Below are 26,122 nucleotides of genomic sequence, written 5' to 3' on the forward strand. Positions count from 1 at the left end.
CCCCCCACTGAATTACTCACTAATTGACCAGATCTGCTAAATTATGTTTATTTTACACAATAAGCAATTAATTCACAGAAATGACACTACGAAAATAACTTATCGCAACCGATCAATCTACACCATTTTTCATATTTACGGTCCAAATGCAGCGATCTTCCAAAATTGCTGATTCTTATTTAAATAAAGGTCATAATATATTCCAGAGGTAAATTAAAAAAAAGAAGAAAAAAAAAAGAAGTTTGATAAAGTTTTTTCCTGTTCTTCATGACTATAGTATATCATTCATTGTAAGGTCACAAATTTGTAATAAAATGAAGATTGAGGAATGGTGGAAGGACAGAGGAAGATAGATTGGAGGATCTAACCCGACTCACCCGGCCACAGGATGGAAACTGATGATTGATGATGACAGGTCACATATTTGTCATCAGATACTTAATATTATTTTAAGAGTTGTAAAAAGTCACTCAATCAATCATAACTGTGAACAAATGCAAAACTTCTTAAACACTAAAGTGAAACCTTATTAAAACGCAACTGTTTGGGTGCCTGGGTGCCTAGATGGGCGGAGCAACTTGACTCGGTTACACATGCAGGTTCAATGTTCAATGTGCCCAACATAAGATTTCTCAAAACTTGACACACATTCTGACACATGCAACAAGCATAATATCATCTATGACGATTTCATAAACAATTAACAATGAAACCTTGTATTTATGTTCTTGCTATTTACGAACATCAGATTTTTAGTTCCAATCGAATATCAATACCAAATTATTCTCAAATACAAGTATTGAATTTGAAAAGTAACAATGAGAATTGGAATGAAAAAAAAAATTCTTTCTCAAAATGACAAACATGCATAAAAGGGATTGGGGGGGGGGGGGGGGAGGGGAGGGGGGAAGGGAAATATAAGTGCAGTATCTTATGGCAAATTAAAAATTAATACTTAAGTGCAAATCTGGTTAAATTAAATCAGCTTACAATAATCAAACACAATATGTTTATTAAAATATATAATAAGTGTTTATATGCAGCTAACCTAATCTAACCAAACCAATCTTTCACTTAAGTTTTTATTCACCTTTAGCTAATCTAAATATTGATCTACAAAATTTTTGGGAATTGCAAAATACAGCAAAATCCAATCAATTTCACCAAAAACATGTAATTTTATAAGTCTGAATTTTAAATGAGCTCAATTGAAATATTTTAATTCTAGTAATTCATGCATTTTCATTGGAACGAATTGATCCATATCATGTAACCAAGTTTATCCCCAGAACCTGATGGCATGATCCTGGAAACAAAAACTTGAATATTAAAATACAACAAATAAATTCAGGTCTTGTGGAAATATTGTTGTTTTTATTTACAGGATCATGCCATGAGGTTCTAGAGATAAACTTGGATACACGATACAGAACAATTAACCCCGTAACAAAAATGTATGATTTACTAGGACTTGATTAGACCTGTTCAAACATCTAAACTGGGTATTTACTTTTTGCAAAATTTCAACATTATTATGGAAACACAAAGTCTGGCATGAAATACGACTATTTAAATTTGATGATCAAAGCCATTCAAAGGAAACAGACTTCAATAACAAAATATTCTGATATCTTGAACGTAATATTGTTTCTACTACAACACCAGACGTTATACAACTTGTATCTTCATATGTTTGGTTATTTAGTGAAAAAGCTGGATGGTATTGTTTACAAGATAAGATACTTTGCATTTTATATTTAAACAGAGTTTTAACGTTAATATTTCGTGACACATTAGAAAATGTTCGAACAAATATGAACCATAATACGAACTTTACTGCCTTCTTTATTTTTACACTTTTTGTTTCAGTACCTAATTTTATTGTTAATGCCATGATATTGTTCATGGTATAAAATACGTCTTACAATGTGTTTTATGTATGTTAGGCCTCACCCCTTTTTTGTTTACATTCAATTGAGTTGTTAAACATCTAGAAATGTACACATTTAATAGGTTCTGCTTTATTTATCCCAAATGATAGACGTTGGTATACTGCTTTATGCACCTATCTTGTGTCTGCAAGATTTAACAAGAAGTCATGTTAGTTGCTTCTTAGTTGAATTTTCTAAAGGTTATAGAGATGATCAAAGTATAGATTACTTTTTGGATAGTTTATTTTAGAACTGTAGAAAGATATATAAGGGAATAAAAGGCAAAAATGAACATTTGGTACCAAATTCAGAACCAACAAATTTTTTACAGACTGTTTATCAGTTATTTACCATTTTTTTGGGGTCCCTGCTTGTTATTATGCTATTGCAACAAATCTACTGAAAGAACCTCCATTTTTTTCATGTTCCGTATCTGTCACTATTTACTTAATCTGAAAAGTTTAAAACAAAAGGTAGAAGGCTCAATTACAGAAAAAAAAAAAAAAAGCCCCCATGGCCATAAATGATTTTTTATCAGATTTTCCAAATTCAGGCTGTACTTTATAACCACATGCAGGGTTGCACTGTGGTCGGAAGGATTGGGACCCAGTTCCTGCCCAATAGCGAGTCGAGGAAAACAAGAGGGGTTGCAACACCTGCACATTGCGACTTTACCTCTTCTATATATGAAGCTGACATTCAAACCTGGTGTCGACAAGCAACGGAATTATTTTCCAACAAGGTTTGCCCGACTGGGCACGCCTTGGCACAAGTGCTTGGAAAGGGACGGGAACTATTTAGTGCATTGCATACGGGACACATTTAGATTTCAGGAACAACAAAAATTTCTTTCCACCAGGCGCAGTTACTGTCCCCCCCACTCCCTTGTCGACACGACTGCAAGCACTCGACTTTTGTACGAGAGAACAAGCAAACGCAGTTTCATCATAAAATGACACAGACCTTTTTTTATTTAGATAACATGTGAATAAGCAAGGTTGTGATACCCCCATGGCCGAGAAAAAAAGGCTCACATTTTACAATTAAGGTGCAAATTGATTTACAAATTTTCAGTAATTAAAAGCTGACCTCTTATTATTTAAATACAATAAACATATTAGAGAATCTTTAATTGTTTGGATTGTAACAATAACTAACATGCTCGCACAAGCACACAGAAGCATTGTAACTAATAATGCAAACACTCGTTTACTTTGCCCATACTCAGGGATCCCAGGTAGTATTGCCAGGTTCCTCAAAACTATCTGAAGACTGACAGCCACGAGGCTTCCAAAACTTTAGGCAGTGTTAATTAGATACTGTAATTTCTTAAAGAGAAGAATAACTATTTGCTTTCCATATGCTTAGTTGCAACCAGCCAGCGTGACCGTACACAGCATGGCTGTTAGGAAGGGATGGTAGCAAATCAACACTGAATGGCAAGAAACAAGCCCTCATCCAAATACAGTGAAATCTCTTATTTACCTCAAAAAGTTCCTACATATAAAATTAAAACTTTTTTTTTACATAAATTTGAAACTGATTAATTAGTGTCTAATTTTTCTTCCCATTTATTTATACGTAGTGATTCTGTAATTTAAAAAGAAAGAAAACAAAATATATATCTGTTCACGGTATTAAAGTACTTAAATCTAGTGAGTTTCATGTACCCTCTTTTATCGCATGATGGTCGCACTCGCATAATGGTTGCACCCATATTTCAGGCCGTCAAAATTGGGATAAAAAAACTTATCGTGTAAACGTCCCATGATGTTTTTGGTCTCGCTATTAGATGCCGAGAGCTTTGTGTAGGTATCTATTCCGTATAAAACTATGTATTTTAAAGTATAAATATAATATTTATTCGGACATAACCACTTATTTAATTAACGGAAATACAAAGTTGTCTGACGTGTAAATTTTCTTATGAAGATGTTTTTAAACATTATTTCCTTTATCTGATCATCTGTGTTGCCGCAGTGTACTGTTTATAAACATGTAACTAACGCTAGTTGGCATCATTCATGTTTGGTTATGTTGCTGTCCATATAGAGCGCGCGTACGTAGTCGAATATCGATACTGATATCTCGCAGATTGCTTGCATCCCGTGCTCTCTGTCGAGTGCCGAGTTAACTACATTTTGATAGCCCGCACTCTTTCATGGTAAGCGTGTACTACGATGATAGTTACGCATTAGTTCATGTCAAATATTCAAGTGGCTTGCGTTCGCATCACAGATTTTGTTTTTCTATTTAAAGTTTAAGAAAAGTTTTTGTTGCATGAATTATTAATTTAAATTGTTTGGCGTCCTCTTTTAAACTTCACTTTTTAAATAAATGTACTTTCCATGAATAACTTTACCTAACAAAATTTTTTCCCCCGCATAATCGCCGCACCCCTACTTTTCAAACTTGATTTCACAACAAAATGTGCGACGATTATGCGATAAAACACAGTACATTTAATGACGAAAGATGTTGATGACAATTTCTGAACTCAAAATCAAAGAAAGTTTATATCAAAGCTGCATTTGCAATGGCACAAGAATATATTTAACAGCACTGAAAAACAGGACACAACAGGCGATTAAAACAGAGCAAGCATTTCCTTGAAGAGTGCTACACAGGGCACAACCACTCCAGAGGAAGAATTGCGCATCTACACATTCCAGCAGCAGAAGCCACTGAGACAACACTAATGCAGTGGCACCTGGTTAAGCTCTACACGTAAACGTAGTATAATAAATAAATACAGACAGTCCCCCTCGATAGAGCATCATTCACATCGAGCGAAAGCAACTGTGGCAGAATGATGGCACAGCTCGGAGTTCATGTGGCATCCAAAGCAAACACTAATTCTCCAGTATAAACCTAGACCACAGGTAGTTACCACTTCATAATAAAATGCAATATTTCACTCATTTTCACAGCCTATTTGCAGATGCCTGTTCTTGCAATGCACATGAAGAAACACTTGTCTCGCACATTTCCATCGGACACCACAAATACGGACCATTTCCAAGATAACCAAGAACATTATTGTGGAATCATGTGCAACCAGCAAAACAAACAAGTGCTAACGCAATATGCCACCGGTAAATAACCAGAAAATTGTACAATATGACACCATTATTAGGGCATAGTTAATTACGATTTAATAAACCATAATAAATTTTTTAACTGTAATTTAGCTGTAAAAAAGTTTATATTATTATTACTACTATTTTTATATTATATATCACAACTGCAGTAATGTGCAACCCTTGTTTCTGCTCTGCTTTCATACCAACAAGAGTACGGTAATCTGAAGGCCTTTTCTGTGGTTAAACTGTAAAGTTAAAATCTATAAAACCAAAGATAATGAAAAAGTATGATTCAAAATTTTAAGTTTACCAAATACATTGCTTTCAAAAACAATAAAACGTTGAAAAATTGTGAGAACTTTAGGTAAATTTAATTAACATTTGTAACTAGATTGCTAGTAATGAAATAGTAAATGAGCCCAATAATACTTCAGTAATTTCCTTTACCCAAAGCAGGTTACAAATAACATTATAAAATGTCATTGACATTGTCAAACTACCGAAGATCAACTGGGCCCAAAAAAATTTTTCTCATTGGGATGGATTTTCAAGGCATTAAAGTGTGATTAAGAAAAATTACATAAAAATTTTTTTTTAATGAATAAAAATGCTTATACAGTAGACTTGCAATTATTCGGGGTATGGGATCCACGGATAACCAAAATACACCGTTACAGCAATGTAAATACAATTTTATTAATCTCAAATATCTAGATAAACACTAACAACCACCCCTCAAAATAATACCCTAATTAATTCCAATCACTGGGCTAATCAAATGTTTTTTCCATGGAGAGTATTATTATCAAAATAATTTGTTTTCCAAACAGGTATGTGTGATCGCTGACTACCATTTCAATAGACACTACTCCAGTTAAAATCAATTTACAGTACACCTATTCCTCTCTTAGCACGTCTTCAGATTGTGTGGATTCATTAAATGCGATGTGAATTTTACTGCCCCAGTCTTGAATATCATATCTGTACATTTCAGTTAGCACGAAATCTCGGCAAAAAAAAAAATTAGCTATGGCAAGTTAAATTGTGTCTATGGAGTGTAAAGGACCAAACGTTTTTATGTCCGCACGTATGCATCCGTGCTGTACCGTTGTCGCCTGGCCACAAACCGGGCCATGAACTCAGTCTAGCCAGTGGCAGGGAATTCACTCAGACAAAACCAACGTCTGCCCATTCAGCTGCCAGTAACTGTACGTGCTTTATCACTCATAATGCACCGTGTACAAGTATTTGAGACAAAACTAGAAGTATTACGGCACACAGATTGTCATGAAGGCCACGCTCATGTTGGTCCCACTTTAGTTTTAAGCAAGACAACCGAGCGCATAACTGTACGAAATAACGGTTCTTACCAAAAATTTATATACCTAAGTCTGATGCTGTTGGTTGTACTAGCGAGACTATATTTCACATTAGATATCAGAACAGAAATTAACAGATGATTCACGTGGAAAAGGTTGTTAAATGAATGTTGCAATGAAAAAAATAATCATTGACCTGACAGAATTGGTGTGAACAGGTGGTGATATGCGAATAAGCACTTTTATCTTTGAAAAATTCAAATGTAATTATCTGGACAGTAATATCGGTAGGATGGTTTGGAAAGGTACGCGACGTGAGTAGGTCACGCCCGGGCGGGCAAGTCAGCCAGCGGACTTAAAATAAAGTACATACATAACCACGTATCTCTTGTTACGCGGTGTAGCATTTGTCATACAAAGTGCGATGGGAGGCATATAAAGATAAATAGTGTGACATAATTATAGTTGAGTGTTATGCAACGCATTTATATTATGTAAAGTATATTTTCCTAAACAATTTTGGAACACATAAAATAAATTAACCTTGCTATTTATGGAAACAAATGCTTCAGAATACACAATTTTGAATAACACGAGCATTTTTAGGAACAAATTAGTCGTGCTAAGTGAGGGATAGGTGTACTAATATCTAACTAAATATTTTTTAAGAATATTTAAATAAATGATGAATAGCATTTAAAGATCAAACCACCAAAAAATAAATTAAAAAATTAATGTACTGCGTTGTATACATCATAGGGCTTGGGCATAACATTTTTTTCCTATGTAGGAACTACCAACATTTCTGAGTTACAAAATACTAATGTTATTGATATAGGAGATATAATTCAGTGCTAATCAGAATTAAAAATGCATAAACTTAATGTTTTCTTTTCTTAGAGATATTATTTAACCTGCTAACGTAATTCCCAACTTTGTTGTTCACTAATGTGTCTGCCATGACTCACCACAAGCGCATCATAATGGCGCAAGGTAACTAGACCTGAAAGCTTCTCACATTTCTCTCCAGAGCTGCTGCTGACATGCAGGATGGCAGAATATAAACATTTGCCACTTGGATGTCTTCTGATTTAGTTATGCAATAAAGGAAAATAAGAGTAAAATATTGTCTGTTGATTTAGTCCAATTATTAATTTGTAACATTGTATTTAATGCTACACATGTGCCATTACCATTGTGCATGCACAGAAATAAAAAGTCAAAAGTAATTTTCGTTTAAATGGTTTATGAAAGTGAAATATGGCACAGTTAACCCGCACCCAGATAATCGGGAGTCTACTGTATACTGTGAATTTCAAACCATACAAGAGTTCCCATAAAAACTTAAGTACATTTTGTGAAATCAAAATAATTCCTACAGATGCATACAAGAAATGTAATTGCTGAACCACAACACTTCACACACAAATACAAAATAATTTGTAAACTGCAGCAGTTTTATGAAATAAAGAATAAATTAAGCTTCTCAGTGTGCAAATATTGAAACAATTAAATCATGATTTAGCTTACGTAACAACTGATACTGAAACATTTAACAGTAAAAAATTGTTGGCAATATAAAAGCTAACTCAATAAGGGAAAAAAAATTTAACCCTGTTCAACTTTCAATCTCACTACAAATTGTTCTATCATTTGTTGACAATACTGATATTGATACAAGACAATCTGAAAACTAATTTTCATTGACCAAACATTGAAAATGCTGTAAAACACACACATCATAATGCCTCCACAGGGGACTGCCTGTATTACTGTGGTTACAGTGAGCGACTGCTACACCTCTACCTCTGTACTCAGAGGTGACACCGCACTGCAAGCACACACTGCTTCAATACCGCACACTCGCACACTCACTTCTCTGAAAAATATAAAACTGCACATCTGTTAACTTACTAGAACTCTTGTGATGCGTGATAGTTACCTTTCATATAGTTAGTGGAACTCATTTACTGTATTTATTTTTGTCACCAGCCTTGGAGGTTGGGCCCGAAATGGCAGCCATGGTACGTTCAAAATGATTCATGTAGTGGTTTACCGTTTCTTCAAGATTCCCTAAATGAGAAAAATTTTTAGTGGGAATAGTATAGATGGTAAACTGCATTTCCACATAATGTATGGCCAGGAAACCACCCATATTACAAGGCTCATTCAATTTTAAAATTATGTGTTAAGACACTGCCAAATGAAAACTTCACGAGCTAAACTATAAGTATATACATAAGTCACATGAGCATTCACAACCTGTTTACATAAACTTCAAAACACAGCACATTATACATATACCAAATCAAATTCACAAATAAATAAAACCTTAAAATATGTGAAAGTAAAGAAACAAGTAGTATATTCAGAAATTACCGTAAATTGCTTTGGAAGTTCAAAGTTGCCAAATTAAGTGGGGGGAAAAAAACCATTACATGGCACGCAAAAATGGTTAACATTTCATAACAAATGTTTGCCCATTAACAGGCATGCAATAAGTTTCAAAATATAAATACTGAAGCAGCGTGTAGCATGCAAATAAATGAATTTAGTTCCTGAAAGCAACATGTTTCACCCCTACTGAATTCAATTGATAAAATTGTTCATTCATAAATGTTAAAAATGAAAGGAAGAAATGTAGCACAGAACCCAAAATAAAAAATACACGTTAAGAACTACACCCGCCAATAACTGATTATCAAAGGACAATAAAATGTGTAACAAGCATTCCAGTTCGTAAGAGGAAAAATTCACGTTATCACAAATGCGAGAAATGAACCTTATTTAACGATCAGACTCACTACTAGTTAACCGAAGAAGTCTTGTGTGAGTCTAGCATTAAATGGTATTCACAAAATTAGAAATTCTAGGATTATGCTGCTTCTAATATGAATATTGTTTCTACCCTTTTTTCTTGAAATTCAGTAGGCTACAACTTAATTATTTTCAATTTTTTTTTAAAAACATAATTTCAAAACTTTATAACAAATTTTCACAGAGCCACTGTCATACTGGCAATAATACCTACTTGATTTAACATTAACACAAGCTTTCCAATGTCTATGAATCTATCATCAATTTTTAAAGACAAAACTATTTTAATTTTTATATGTCATTTTAAGGAATCCCTTACAGCATACCATTTATTAAACAAACAAGATATGAAAAAATTTCATTCTAGGAAGAAAAAAAAAAGGGGGGGGGGTCCACTATTATAATAAACAACCTCCGTTTAGTCCTTGATACTAATAACATACTAGCGAGACATTTTGCACAATCAACATGTGGGCAAATAAAATCTTAGCAGTTACCAAAACTCTTTAGTTAAATTCTAAGTACAGTTTGCACCTAAAATTACAAGTTTTCTCATATTTACACATTGTTAAATAAATTCTAATTTTTACTTACAATTACTCATATTCCCTAGTTTTACAGACAGTTGAGAATCTGTTTATACGTAATAGTAGAAAAAGTATTTCAGATATAATATATTTTCCTTTCCAAAGAATGCGAAACTGGCGATATTTCCCTGGAACTCCCAATTTTTCCAACCACTCCTGATAATCCCTGAGCACAGCAGATAATGGCAAATGCATACTCAGCACTAGCATTAAGCAGATGTTCTAAATGGTAGTCTTATCACTGTACAGCGAAACCAATTATCTAAAAGTACAGTTTAATTCTCTAACAACCAATGTCAAGTAGCTGCCCATACAGGCCACACTAGCTACATTGTTCAGGAAGGTGATTCAGTGTACTATAGTCGACTGTTTTTATTTTTAGTAAATAAAAATTATAATATAGCAAGAAATTACGAGGACATTTGAACAATGGAAGAAAAAGTATCCAAAAAAAATGTTAAAATTTTTAATTGATGTGATTCCAAGATTTCGGTGATTCTCATTTAAAGAACGTGTTAAAATAGGTGCAAAATCCACATTCATACTTTATAAAATGCCACTTTTAAGATATAATTTAAGGCATTGGTGAATTACCTTACATGCTACCAAGGTGACTTGTAACGGGTATGGAATGCTTGTTGTCCCTGTACATTTAAAATTAATTTTATTTTTTTAACATGCAACATTAAAAAAGGGAAGACAAGACATGTAATGTAATGACTAGTAGAGGAAATGTGATCAGTGACACGCGACCTGTTGAGGCGTCAAAATAGACGGACAACAAGATACTGCAGTGTAAACTTGGCCGAAACAACTGCGGAAAAGAAAAGCTGTGATTGTTGTCTGGTGCATCCAGCCACTATTCATTATATTAAAACTTTGTTCACCATACTTGAAAATAACTACCACAAAAAGTAATCAACTGCATAGTTAGTAAATCCAGTAATAAATTGTAACGTTAGGTCACAAAGTCAACACATTCATTTTTGTAAAAATTTACTTCTTAACATGTGTTATTAATTTTTATAACATTAATTCAAAGATTACGTTAAGTAGTATGTAGTATATTTACATAAGCTATAAAGCTCCGTGTTTATTTATTTGAATTCATATGCCCCCCAAATCTCTGAAATAAGTCCCAGTGACATCCATGCCAATAGAATATTTAATAGTCACATATAAATTGTATGCTGGCAGGCAAACTGCTTGTTTATTTTAGCTGCAGGTTTGCACACGCGTGTGTTCCAAGCGACCAACCCATCACAGGGTAAAATGCTAGTTTACTTCGCAAAGTCCCCGACAACAAGAACAGCGTGAACCCTGTCGTGAGTCGCCCGCCATGTTTATTGATGTGTCGCCACCATCGCTGATGATGTGTTGCATCAGGCACAAACGGCCAAGTATAGCCTGGCTTCTCAGAGGGTCAGCATTTGTACTAAGGAAAGAACATTATTTGTCACTGGCAGCCTGCCGCAATGTTTTATAAAAAAAATACTTAGTGTATTCTTTTATACGTAAATTCTAACTCGGCGAGATTGTTCAGAAAGAAGTTTACTGGTGCAATGGCAGTAAGCGCTAAGCGGGGATCACGCTACATCATGTGCACACAAGCAGAGGGAGGGTTGTTTTGTCTGCCACTTGCCGAGGTCAGGGAAATAAAAGGATTGTTTCCAACCGCGAGGAGGTGGGAACAATGCTATAGCCACAAGCCAATGTCCTCAAGATGGTAGACCAACGTGAGGCAACATGCACCCGTGCATGTTTCGCGAGCATCAAGGGATGAATTAAGCATATTGGTTGGCCAAATTAAACTTTATGGTAGAGAAATTATCCTGGAATACATTTTATAAACTTGAACAGTCATAACAAGATAAAATCACACCTTTTACAATATCTAAAAATTTTCAGCCAGGAAAATTTTGTTGGAACAAACATGACATCAAAGATATTTAACATTTTGTTGGTTCTCTGAAGTAGGCATGTGCGAGAAAGACTTTTTTGAATTCGAGACGAGATCGAGAAAGCAATTTAAAAATTCTCGAGAATCGAGTCGAGATCGAGAAATCTGTACTTTAGTTAACAGGATAATATGATCCAAAAAAGTAAAACTCAATAATCTGACAAACATACATAATTACATATTCAATAATTTTATCAAGTATCCACAATTGCAATTGCAATTACAACTTTACCTTTACACTCAAGTTTATTTGCCTACTGTCGTATGTAAACATACGTTATTGACTCCATAGTCTATACAGTTTCCTTGAGCCATGGACGGTACTTGATCATGAAAGTCTGAACATTCGCCACTATCGATATGTCACTATCGATACGGACCGCAATTTAAACATCATGTTGCTTGTTATATACTGCTGGCCGTGTGTATAACCTAAGGCCATAAAACAAAATGCAATCGCGGAAGAATTCTGCAGTCATGTTTATATTATTATTTTTTACCTTACCGTTTTACGTTGATACTTGATATTGATACCGAAAATGATTTATTTTTAACTTTAATGTTGGTTTTATTAACGGAAAATAATCATTTTCTTCTGTAATTTAATGTGATAACCACAGCACAATTCATTGTTTACGTTTACCGTTTCATGTAGTGACTTGTGAACGGAAGTTGTTCGTTTTTAACTTTTTAATAATTTATTGTGTATACTAGCGTAACAAGTATATTTTATTTTATTCGATCTACGTTACGTTGAAGATATGTTAATTATTTCAACACGCAACACAAAATGCTGCCTCAATATATTATATTACCTAACCTATTTCTTGTTTACAAAATTCTCGAAACTTCCGAGCCAAAAAAATTATCTCGAGACGAGATCGAGAAAATTTCTGTCTCGACTCGTTCTCGATGATGCCGAGACTCGCACATCACTACTCTGAAGCATTATGAAAATGGTGCTATCTTTCAAGTAGTTTTCAAACTAAAAGTTGTCGTCCGATATATAAAACAAAATTAACCTGTAACATTTTAAAACACATATTATTACACTAAGTAAATGTTTGTACATTTGGTTTTGCTTAAACTGCAGAACTCAGTTGTAAAAACTTCTTACAAACATTAACCTTATTAAGCTGATTCAACATTTAAGACTTTAATAGCAAGAATTTCATTACGACATTCATTCAACAAGGCGTCTAATATGTATAAGCTAACAATTAGATGTGTCTACAGTATGATGAAAACTGTGCTATCTCTACATTTAAATATTAACTAAGGGTTGCCAAAATTGTAATGCCAGCATTTTTACGTATTTAAGCTGTCATTTCTTTATAGACTACAAATTATAACCAACTATCATAAGTATTAATGCTAGTTATACTATTATAAAGTTAACTAGGCACTCCACTATGCTTAGTACATCACTCAATATTCGGGAAAGTTAATATATACCGATGAATCATGGGTCCGTCATCTTTTTGAGATTTGTGAGACTTCCAAAGATGGCAGCACCGTGTTTACACACTTCCGTTCCAATTGACGTCCGTTCCATTTACAAAACCACACCTACCAAATGAAGTATATTGAGAGCTAAGATGATTACAAAAAAAAATCCTTGCATGCTAATCTGTACACCAACACATGATTATTGGGACCAATGAAAATACTGCAAATGTAAATGTGCATCAGGTGTAACCCAAGTGCCACCATTCATTCAAAATCCACGTCATCACTAAAGTTTGGATATACGGTGAGCACGCATGAGCAAAAAGCAACATTGATAGCCTTGATTACGATTATTTGCACTAATATATTTAGATTAATGATGTAAAAGGGCAAATCCATAGTGACACTAATAATCCACTCTACTGACCATAAAAAAACTGCAATGCTAAACCATTGTCACAGAAATTATGTTTACTTTAGTTATGATAGTTACACAGAAATCTAATACATAAAACACTGTAATTAAGTCACCTCATTATTCCCGAGAATAGAGTCTTAATAAATATTTTGGACTGACTGAATCAATTCTGATGCCTATAATTCAAACTATACTACTTTTCGCACCAATTACGTACTCAGTCGTCTCTGGCACACAGTTGACAAGTTTCAAAATAAAATAAAAATGTTGGGCTGTAACTATACACCACTCCAGAGGTCAAGAAGAAGGTAAGTGCAGTCACTTGGTGAGCGGGCAAGACGTGGAAGGTTATGAAAGGCACACAATGTGCAGTGTGTGATGTGCTTGATGAACTTTATTTTAGCACTGTGAAGCAACAATATTTGTAAACCCAGCGGCAAAGAAAACTGCCTCAGCTGCGAATGGGCATACAAATATTTTTCTGTCGCTTAGCATTGCGTTGCGTTACTGTAATTCCAGCAACACGCATTCACTCAAAAAGAGGCTCACTGATGGCCTGGTGAACAGCGGAAAAAAGTTTGCGCCAAAGAACATTCTTGAAATTCTCTAGAATTTCACAACCTTTTCCCGGTTAGTTACCGGTTTCCCTAGTTTTCATAATTGGTACACACTATAATACTAATTTGTTTATAACATGTTTATTATCTGCTGCGAGATACAACGAAGAGTGAAACTGAAGTTTGGTGTTAAATGAAGTGACGTGATTGATGTTCGTCAAGAGGCTTGCAGCTCTTGTGACGTGAGCAGGAGGTAGATGCCCCAGCGAATTCAAGTTGTATCGGCCTCAGGCACGCGAACTGTCCAAAATTACCTTGGAATACATCACTAGTGATGTTTGATGGTGCAAAAAAATATGTGCGTAGATTCCACGCAAGACAGAAATAAAAATTCTTACTTATCATTGGTTTGCAAAATTTGAGTTTAAGAAGTTACACAATATTTCAAGTGTTGTGTGCAGATGATAAAACTATATTTTATTTCTAGTAAAGCTTTTTATTCAGAAAAAACATACAATTGAAAAAAAAAAAAACTACTCAGATATCCAATAGAGGTATACTTAAGTAAACATTTAAGAACACACTGAGGGTAGATAAGTAGTTCTGTTCCCGTGTTTAATTTTTAAACTGATACTAAACTGTTCTTGAAAATACTTGAATTACACCTTTCTCAGACACACATGTGGTTTCTGCTTAAATCTCATTGTCGTCCTATACAGGACGAGGAAACTGCATACCAGTCTACATACAGCCATGTCCTTGGGGTGGAGTTCATAATCTGGTACTTATTTGCCAAACAAGCACTACTTTGTACTGTAGTTCCAATCATATTGTAGTGTCTGAACCACGAAAGTGTTTGTTTAACCCCTACAAGTAAGCAGTGGCTGCGTAGCAAACTGTGTCTCCGATTAAGATATAGTGATACCAGCTAAACAGAAAAATTTTAATCTCGTCAGTGATTGTAAGTTTTAGTCACGTTATCGGAAATTGGGCGCCATTGCAGACCCTCGAAAATATTTAATGTTAACATAATTTGTTCAGTAAACAAACAACTTAATGATTTTCTACCTCAATTCAGACAGAACTTGACATTCTTGTACGCAAAGAAGAAAAATTAGTTATAAATTACTTATTTAAAAATAATACAAGTGTGTAGAAATCTTTACGTTGGATATCAGTTAGAGTCTACAAAATCATCTAATTCAAACACTTCAATATCAACATTTCAAAGTTACTCAGCTTAGCAAAGTCGAAAAAGAAATTATTCAATAATAACATTACAAGAATAGTTATCTCTGGCATCCTCTAAGTATATGGGAAAAAATGAATGCATGGTTGAATCAAAGCACTTAAATAGGCTGTAAAAACAAATGAGAATCTACTACGAAGAATTAAAACAGACATTAAAAGGATACTTCATTTGAATGTTAACTGATGAACTTGTATCACTACTCAAAATTAGACACACCACACTATAACCCTAAGCAAATAGCAATATAAAAACTTTACCTTATTTACAATTGGAGTTCATCATATTTCCTACATTAAAAAATGATAGTTTACATCTAGCATTGTAAACACCACCAAAGTGATAGTACTGGCATCCGCTGAAGTAACACTGTCCTCCAATTTTTCGCTAGTCAAAGTCAGTTATTAAATACTATAGCAAAACCATAACACCTGGGTTTTGACTGTGGTTCGTCTTGATCTTGATAATTCAAATATTACACGAATCAGTAAAGTCATACGTTTGTGCAAATATAGTTCATGTAACTGGTTTCCACTAGGGTTCTGTGAATATTCGAAATTTCTGAATTTGAGTTCGATTTTTTTGACATTCGATTCGTCAATTCGAATCGAATTCATTTTACAATAATTCGATTTGGAAAATCTGGCCCAGGTACACCAATATAAGACATCAACAACCCCCCCCCCCCCCGCCTCGTTTAAAAGAAAAGTAAATGGACGATCACATCTTCCACTTACAAAAATTATACAGCGAAACCCCTTATTTACATTACCGTTATTTACCTTTTCCCGTTATTTGAACCATTTTATTTCTGTCTCGTTTTAACCTCATTTGATGTAATGCAATAAATTCCCGTTGTTTACAGGCGCCTATTGCTTTAAGCAGTTTACACAGTTCGTTCTGATAAAACGGCTTACTAACTTAATTAATCCTATTACAAAGTAATCTGATGTGTAAATAGTGTTTTAAAGATGTTTTTAAAAGTTATAAACTTCATCTTTAACGTCTTGGGAGTCCCTTTATACCGCTTATAAAAACGTAAGCAGCGCCAGTTTGGTTGTGTTGATTCCTGTATTCCTGTATAGAGCGCGCGCACGTAGTCAAAGATTGATATCGATAGCTCGGTAATAGATGTTTTCCGAAATTTTCAGTTCATTTCAAACCACCCCCCCCCCCCTCCAAAACCACTACTCGCTAAGAAACCAGCCGTACAATGGCAGGATGCTGTCACTCACAATGCTAGACGGCTTTGCTTTAAACCCACTTCAACCTTCATGACAAGCCCGTCGCCCTACCGGCCACCTCCAAAAAGAAAATATGTCAAAAGATAGTTTTATTTTTACTGGTTAGTTTACATGTACGTTTTCTGCTTGCCGTAGTTAAATACACTAGAACGCCGATGTCACGAACCCCGGATTTAACCAAGCAGTGATTTTACGAATACATTCTCGGGAACCGTCAAAAAATTGGACATTTTGTCCAAAATGTGAAAATCAGAAAAAAAATACCGTATTGGCCCGAATATAAGGCGACCCCGAGTATAAGGCGACCTGCAGTTTCAGGAGGCCAAACAAATGTAAAAATAATTTTGGCAGAAATTAATGTGAAAATTCATTAGACATACATTTTGTGTTGATAAATTCTTTTTGCATTTATGTATAACAAATAATTTATATTTATCACATTACTTATTTTAAAAAAAGTTTGAATTGCCTACACTAAAAGTCAAAAGAAAACAATTAGAAAATATTTACATTTTAAAGTATTACACTAGAAATTTTTTCGTATGTTTATTCTAATGCAGCTGCATCATTGTCATCTTCAGAGCTGTTTATTTGTCTAGAGCTCGTTCCCCGTTCCCCGCCGTTCCACCTATGTGTGATCGTTCATTTTTCACAGTTTACTGTATCTACGAATTTAAAATTTATACAATGGCTATTAATCACTCTTAAAAAACAGCATTTAACTTTCCGTTTCACTTAAGATACGTATTACTATTTAGTATTGTGTGTTAGATGTAACAACGCAAACACAGAATGCAGCTTGCCGGAACAAAACAAGTGGCTAGCTGCCATGGTGAAGCATACGGCCATGAATAACTTCGGTACTTCGGTGACGTGATCGCGAATATTTGTCCATATTACTTTATGACAAGAGTGTCTCTGTCCTATGAATTTTAAAGAATAATCTATGATAATTATGTTGTTTGAAAGGATTTTACATAAATAAAGAGTGGATTACTGTGAAATTATTAAAATAGCTTTTGAAGCAACGTACCAAATTCCTGTAAATATGGCGTCTTCGTGCGTGTTCGGCAATGTTCGTTTTACAACAAAGAAATATTGTGGAAAGACAGTTGGCAGACATTACATCCGAAATGTTCTTTGTAAACGTAAACAATCGTTCTGAAAATAGCTGTGATATTTTAGTACAAATATTTCCGTTAAAAATCTGAAAATAAATGACCGTAAATGTTGACACGCGATTGTACATAAAGTACAAATTGTGTAATAAAAGGTTGCCATTTTGAGATGCTTCAACATTCACATTTTTACTCAAGAACAAATATTTTAATTTTCAACTTTAAACAATTGTGAATTACTGCAATATTGGGTGGATTTATCGTTTTCCCTGTGTGAGGTAACGAAGTTTTAGTTAATATAAAAAATCGTGAACATTTTGTAACAATGTTTCTACTGTAGCTTTCAGTTTGGAACTAATATTTGCAGTTCTGACGTCTTGGGTGCGAAAATAAGGCGACTTCCAATTTTCGCATCTCTCGTTTATGTAAAAATGGTCGCCTTATATTCGGACCAATACGGTAAATGAAAGTTCATTAAAATCTGTTAATTTTAACACACAGTGTATTTTTGTGTCTGCTTTAATATTTCCAAAAATGTTCATGTAAGAATAACAAAAAAATAATGGGACATTTCCTGTAAAAATATGGCAGCTGTAGGTTCTGCAACGCGAGTGGGCGCACACGAAGCTCGCTCGGCTTTCTGGCAGCAGCGGCTTCACGACGCATAAGCTCACCCCTCCCTCCCCACTCGGTAACATTCTTCAAGGCTAGCTCAACCCTCCCAGACACACAAACCATCTAGTGTCCTCCCTTATAACACCCCAACTTCGCTTCCTTTGAAAAACCTTCAGTGAGAAAATGCTCATTTCACCCTCCCTTCTCCGGTAAAATTGGGCTATTATGAATGGGGTACTAAAGCGGTGAGGGAGGGGTCAAAATATGTCACTTTTCACACCAAGTTCGAGATCAGTAATCTCTGGCAAGGAATTTACAAGCGTTCAAACTTAAATATAAATGTATTTTAATAGCAAGGGTCCTATGAAAAGGAATATACCAAATAAAATCAAACTGCTGTCACCAAACAGCATAAAACGGTCCAATGCGTGGTCGCTTCGTTATTGCTCGTGCGAGAGGTGAGACGTGGAATGTTAGAAGAAAGATAAATGCGGGGGAGACAGACGACAGCCAGTGTGTTTCCTGCTTGGGGAATAAGTGGCGTAGCCTTTTTTTTTATGTTGGGTAAAGCGACCTTTTTCTGTCAACCCACGGGAAAAGATAATTGCTTGAGCTGTCAAAATAAACATCGCTGCGGCAGTTAAAACAAGTCGATGCGGGCGTGCATCCAGTCGGTGGCTGTGTATTGTCAACCAATAGTAATCAAAATCAAGAGAAATCCAGCAGGTAGCTTTGCCTTAACTGCGTACCACACTACACTCGCAAAAAGCTAAACATAAACACGTTGCCACAAAAATCTTTATCTGCACCCTGCCAGCAAAGGGACGTGGAATGGGGGTTTTTAAGCGGTGACAGCAGTCGACAAGAAGTGGTATCTATTTTTAGATATGCGCTGCTTAAGGCAGTACAGCACTCGGCAAGAGAAACGCAGTAACACACTACTCACCACAAGAAACTTATTTTCTGTCCGATTTTCTTCAGATTTTCGGCAATTTTTTCACGGTTCCTCGAAATCGGGTTGTAATAGAGAGGTGGTCGCAATAAATGGGGTCGCAACAAAAAGGTTTTACTGTACAATAATTATACTTTTACTATCCATAATTTATTTGTGTTAACGCTTAATAGGCCCCTACTTCAGAATTCTATTTTAAAACAATTTCTCTAGACTCATCAAAAATTAAAAACTTTGTTTAAAATTTTATATGAAAAATTAGCCTGAAAACAAATTTAAGTATTTATTTTTTCGTAACCATACAAAATATTGCCTGAAGATATTTCCCGGTGGACTGATTCATACTGCTGTATTTTTTTAATTCTACTTGGCTTTGGTTGCCAAAATAATTAGTGTAACTTCTGCAGTCACAAAAATTTTGTCGTAATTTTTACCAGTTACAAAATTCCTTTAAATTAAATGAATAAGGAAAGTAGCATTTAAACAGATATTTTCATGTTGGTTAACTTGAATATTTTTACATTAAAAGAGAACAAAATTACATAACATTTTCATGGACTAACAAATTTCTGAATTCTTGCAAGTAGTAAGGTCTGGCAAGTCGAAAACATAATTTAGAGTTGTTATTGTTGTTAAAGTTGGGTTCTACCCGACTTTGACGTATTAATTTGACAGAAAAATAACAGATCTAATAAAGTTCCATAATTCAGGTAGAATTTGATACTTCGAGTGAAATTTGAATCCTAGATTCCAATTTTACCTAGAAACTGAAAGATTCAAATAAACTTTTTTTTAATAAATTACAAAAATTAATAATTCTTTTTTCATTCTCTTTTCTTCAGACAACTATTAAGACTTATTTGAAACCAGCCACATGAAAAAAAATTATTAGTGTCAATTAATTCAATTACGGTATTTGAACCTCGGGAAGACAATAAAAAATCCACCGGTGTCTTTACACTTCCAAGCCCATTAGGCGACTGATCTCCTCCGCAGCAAGCAGGAAGTCTTTATGTTCAAATACTCTTTCTATTCTTTAACTTTTCAATCTCACTGAACATGTCATAAAAATATAAAGAATGCTGGTAAATCTTCATACAATTAAAAAAAATTAATGATAATTATTCTCATATGATGAAATTCTTTCATAACTTTTAATGCAAATAATTATTTTTAGAAATGTTTGGCAACGTATGGTATATACATAAAGAGTCATTGAAAATATTTTAAGGTAGCAAAAAAATTTTAACGTCATTGTTTTCTTGTTCTATATTTATGTGAATACAGAAATACCCATTTAACAAAAAAAAATCTGATTTAGTTGTTGCTTAAAGAAGGCAACGCAAGTGTCATGTAATGTAACATTAAAAAAATTGCAAAAGTTCTAACCAAGAAGACGCATATTTTTGTTTATACAAATCAATAATTTGTACATATAATTGGATTCACTTACAACATACAAAAGTGCATGCATTTTATGGCAAATTTGACTGAATTTTGCGCGATTTGTCAACAAATTCACGATGTGGATCCACAAGCAGTGCGGGATCCCCCAGGCCTTCAGATGATGCTGGATCCCGCGGGATTGCGGGATTCCACTTAGCTGTATTGCAATCCCTAGTCTCAGTGCCTTGCTCCTGTCAAGCTTATACGCCTATAGCGTTACAGTCTTCCATTTACAAGTGCCTTATTAAGTAATGCAATTGTATTTTCGTCTTTATTTGCTGTCAGCCCCACACACGGATCACAGAAGGGAGACACGTTAGCCATCAGTGTGTACCTACCTAACTACGTTTTGCTAACTAATCAAACCATCTTTCTTTACAATAAATATATTTTAAAGTTTCTCTAGTTTTAAGAGCAATGCATATATTTTAAACCCTGTTTTGTTATGCATTTTTTATCAATTCTATTACAATAATAAATTACTGTTTTTCTGTCTGTCTTTCGCGTTGCTCGCAGACGTTAATTTGTTACATAGATTCTTCTGGAAGAGGGGAAAGGGAAGGGGGTCAATTTTGCCTTCAAATAAATATTATCAGAATTTAATAAAGTTTCCTTTATTTCATGTTAAAAGATCTTTACCCCATTATATACACCTCGACAATGCGACAAATCCCGTGCTTCATAATTTGTAAAACTATTATTATTTTAAACATACTCCCCTCACATGCCTCTTCTGCATATATTAAGTTTACTTTATATTAAATTAGTTTTTTTTTTCCATATGAACTTGATTCTATTCAGAAATTCCTTATAGTGATGGGTCGATTCCGATTCCGGAATCGGTCGGTTCCACCGATTCCAGTATAATCGTGGGATTCAGAATACAATGGTTTTGGAATCGACCATGACAGATTCCTGCATTGTTTTTAAGTTTGCAAAATACATCTCCTACACAACGTAAGAAAATATTAAAATGCATGCAAATATAATTTTTAAACTGCATAATACAATCTTTCTTTACGGAACTGATTTACGAATTACGGTGATTAACGTATTTATTTACTTGCACCGCCATTTTCCCTACAGTACAAATGCAGTATCTACTTTCCCGCTATAAACAAAAGCATTTTTCAGAAATTACGTTGCAGCAGCACTGCATTTAATAGTAAACCTTCAAAAATAATTAGACAAAACCATAAATGTTTAAAGAAAATTATGTAAATGTAAACGGCAAGTAAAATAATGTAAACGTTAACTATTTGATCATGGCAGCTAGCCATTGTAAACAACCTAATTTTTTTTGTGCTACCTGCCATGGTAAACCATACGGCCATGAACAAAATCTTTGGTGACGTGAACGTGAAAATGAAGATGTTTCACATATCTGCACTTTAAACTTTAAAGAATTAAAATGAAATAATTTTTGAATGAGATTTTACCAAAATTCACAGTGGATTACTGCGACCATATTAAAATAAGTCTAAAAGCAACATAACCAAATTACTGTAAATCGGCGTTCTTGTGCGTGTTCAGCGATGCTCGTTTAACGTGATATACCGTATTTACTCGTGTATAGCGCGCCCTCGTGTATAGCGCGCACCACGATTTATGCAACTAATTCCAAAGAAAAAAAAAATTGAAATTTTTTTTTCCCCCATAAATAAATTTTACTAACATTTTGTGGTACCTGATTATTTAAATTGATGTGTGGTGATGCGTCAGGAAAATACATAAACTCTGCTGTCTAAACGGAAGATAATGAAGCGCTATATCGTCACAACTGGTACGAGGAAGGAAGGGAGGCAGGCGTGCCGCGCTACGTTGCTAAGCTGGTGCGGAGAACTTGATGACTCACCGGTGAGGAATGGAGGAAGCGAAGAAGTTGCCGGGGGGGGGGGGAACTGGTGACGACATTCTCTCTTTCTCTCTCTCTCTTTTTACTAGCTTCTGAGCTGGCTTTCTGTAAAGGGGGGAGGTCTAAAAATAAACAAGAGACCATGATGTGCCAGCTTGCTCGCGCGCGTGTGTGTGTGTGTGTGTGTGTGAAACAGAGGCCTTGTTGCTTGTGCGTATGTGTGGGGGCTGGCCAGAAACGTCACCTGTCACCCGGCAGTTAAGGGTCCTTTGGATCAAGTCCGCCATCGATTTTTCAGGCCTTCGGGAGAAAACATTTTACGACGAAACCTGAGGTTTGAAAAATATTCTAAAGATATATTTGAAGAACTTATACTATTACCTGTGTTCATTAGAAAGTGATTTTGCATTTTAATTTTTTTCAACCGAGTTATTCAGTGTTTAATTAAACAAAAAAAAGTTTTTGCTGTGAAATGTTTAGAGGAAATTAATGTCATACAAACATGCGCATTGCGATTACGAACATTTTGATGTATATAAAACTTATAGTCGTCACTGAAACTTTTGAGGAAAAGCGTTTCTTCTATATGAATTGAAGCCCTGGAAAGAGTCGCGCGCGGCGGCAAGCCGTGGCAGCGAGAGTTAGCGGGAAGAAGGCATGGCCTTGGGGGCGCGTGGGGGTGAGCTAGCGGTCGAGGGGTGGGGAGCTGGGGTGGTAGGGGAGGCAGCGACCACGCTCAGACCACGGGGTCTAGCTGTCTCCTCGACTGCACAGCCTTCTTCCCGCGCTTCTGTGGATTGCGTTACTATTCAAGAATCTTCGTCAGGAGAATACGCATAACTGAAGAAATTTCGTTATGAATGCAGACTACAGAAAAGGGAATAAGAAAAGACTGCACCTTTTTGCACGTCGCAAGAAAAGGAAAGGAACTCATTTTTGGAGTCCCGAGCAAAATAAGTATTTCATATTTGTAATTGGTTAATTCTTTTAAATTAGGAAAACTTAGCAATTGAGAATATATAATAATATTATTTTTTTAGATTTCAATGGCTGTCAGTAGTTTTATATTTTACGTAAAGATATTACTTGAATGCTGATTAACAACATGTGAAAACTAGGCTTGAATGATACTGAGCCATTTTTATATAATGTGAAAATTTTAACGTTGCCATTTTTTCACAGAAATGTAAAATTACCATAGTTGAAACTGATGATGCCATTTTTTATTTGCTGAATCGCTAGAGAAATGTATTTTATTGGCATTTAATTTCAATATTTTTATCACTACTTCCTTTATTTTATTCAGCAAACGACAAAGTTTACTGGAAACAACGGAAAGCAACTTCGAGGTACCTCAAGTTCCTGATACTAGCTGCGAACTGGTTGACAGCGCCGATCCCACCGATCCCAACCATAGTGAACCGTGACTACTCAAGCAAAAATGCTACTTCATTTCTTTGTAGGCCTACTCAATGACGTGGGAACCGGGGAGAAGGGTTACACCCCTCTCCTGAAAACCGAGTGGGGAAGCGAAATGGTAACATGCTGGACGCGCATTCGGGAGGACACGGGTTCTATTCCCGGTCGAGTGATTACGGCTTCGGGCACGGATCTCCGTGTCATGACACTACCGCTGCCAGATGAATAGGTCAGCGACGACTCCAAAGAGAAATATATATAGAGGTTGGTACTAAATTTACAGGAAAGACGTCTTATTTCTTGAAGTGAAGATATATCATTATATATCTATATATATAAAATGTGAATTTAATCGGGAAACTACATTGTAGCCAATGGTATTATATTAATCTGGCAATATGTAATTCGTATGTTTCACAGGCGTCAGGATGATATATAAGTTGAAGCATTTCATAAAAATAAAGCCGTATAAATTTCACAAAATTTGGTCTCACAGTAATCTTCATATTTAATGTTTGTAACTTGATGCCTTTCAAAGCTCAACCAAAAAGAAATCATATTTATATATTTTGTTTGAGAAGCTTTACATAGCATCCGCCATTTTTTGGGAACAAATGCGTATCTTTTATGTTAGTAATATACTGTAAACATTACCTACCTATGCAATTTTAAGACTAATAATTATTAGACTTTATAAATTTGCGATTAATACTGGTCAGCTATAGTATACATTTATGTGGCAATACTAGTTTTAGGTCGACTGTGACCATATATCTCGTTCACTGAAATGAAGTTTTTTAATGTTATCCTATTTTAACGCTGAGGCAGTTTGGAATTCAGAAATGTGTAACACTAACTTATTGCCCAGTGTACTACTTGAAATAACTCAGATATAAAGCGTGGCGTTAGTTTTTTTCATGAATCTGACGGGGAAAAAAGAAAAAGAAAAGATAAAGAACTCTTTGAAACATTTCTTGAAATACAGATATCTCGAGCTGCATACGTTAACAGGTTTTGGACTGAGGCTGATGACAGAACATTCAAAGTTTGGTATTCACCTTTAAATGTGGATTTTCGTTCAAAATTTGCTTATTTTCTTTTAAATTACCATTGCCATCAAACCTTTTCTAATTTTTCCCCATTTTTCTTATTTTCCTTTAACAACCCTTCCCCCCAAAAATAGCGTTGGGCTTATAGAGGCTGCAGATTAAAATATCACCTCATTTTACTAGCTACTTCCTACTACATAAGTATTTAAAAAATAATTTACTTTTTTTATATTTAGGTCGTCACAGGTCGTAACATACACTGTTCTACAGCCTGCGCCACCACATGAACTACCTATTTTTTCCATTTCTTCTTTTGTGGAAGACGGTGGAAGTTCATCTGTGCTGAAGAAACGATTGTGTTGCCAAACAAAATAGATTTTCATGTGACACTGTTTGCAGAAACCTCAGAAAACACAAGGAAAGAGGTATGTCTAATTAACACTAAATGTACTGATGTTTGGTGTGAACACAATGCATATAACGTAAAAGAATATTAATATGTGGCGTAAATTAATTCTTCAGTTAACTTTTTTTTTGGTTGGCATAACAGCTATTTTATAGGTTAAGCATTATTTGGTTAAACATATTACAGATGTAAAATGCTCTATGCCCTGATGATGCTCTAATATAATAGGCCTACAACAGTTAAAGTGGACATAGCAAAATCTTCAATTAAATGATATTTTTGTTTTGTTGGTATACATATTTTGTTATATCTTGTATTACTTTATTAAAGAGAAGTTCTTTAATGTTCACACTCTTACAATTTTCGGTGGAAATTAAAACATCATTTGTTTTAATCGCCTTAAAATTCAATTAATTTAGCTTTCAATATATTTTTTTTCGGAATATTACTTTTGTTTACATAAGTTTAATGTAAGTGTTTTTCATTTTTTACTACTATTTAATATTTTTCAAAAGCATACTGTTTTTTTTCTTCTGTTTTCTCGAATGTTCCTTTTTGGCACTTAGCCCCTAACTAAAATGTTAAGTTTTCAATTATCTACGAAAATTGACAAATAATTCCTTCAATTGTACGGCCTAGTCATCTTGG

General features: G+C 34.7%; 1 protein-coding gene across 2 annotated transcripts in view; it reads right to left on the minus strand.

The window, feature by feature from the left end:
* The window catches only part of LOC134541157 (uncharacterized), a 123,828-nt gene that overhangs the window by 2,753 nt on the left and 94,953 nt on the right, over window positions 1-26,122 (minus strand). The window contains exon 13 of one of the 2 annotated variants that reach the window (XM_063384381.1): window positions 8,276-8,406. The exons of the other annotated variant lie outside the window; for it this stretch is intronic. Coding sequence (XP_063240451.1) covers window positions 8,297-8,406 — 110 coding nt within the window. The 3' untranslated portion in view covers window positions 8,276-8,296. The remainder of the gene's footprint in view (window positions 1-8,275; window positions 8,407-26,122) is intronic. 2 annotated transcript variants of the gene reach the window in all.

This window comes from Bacillus rossius, chromosome 18, assembly GCF_032445375.1.
Source record: "Bacillus rossius redtenbacheri isolate Brsri chromosome 18, Brsri_v3, whole genome shotgun sequence".
Lineage (NCBI taxonomy): Eukaryota > Metazoa > Arthropoda > Insecta > Phasmatodea > Bacillidae > Bacillus > Bacillus rossius.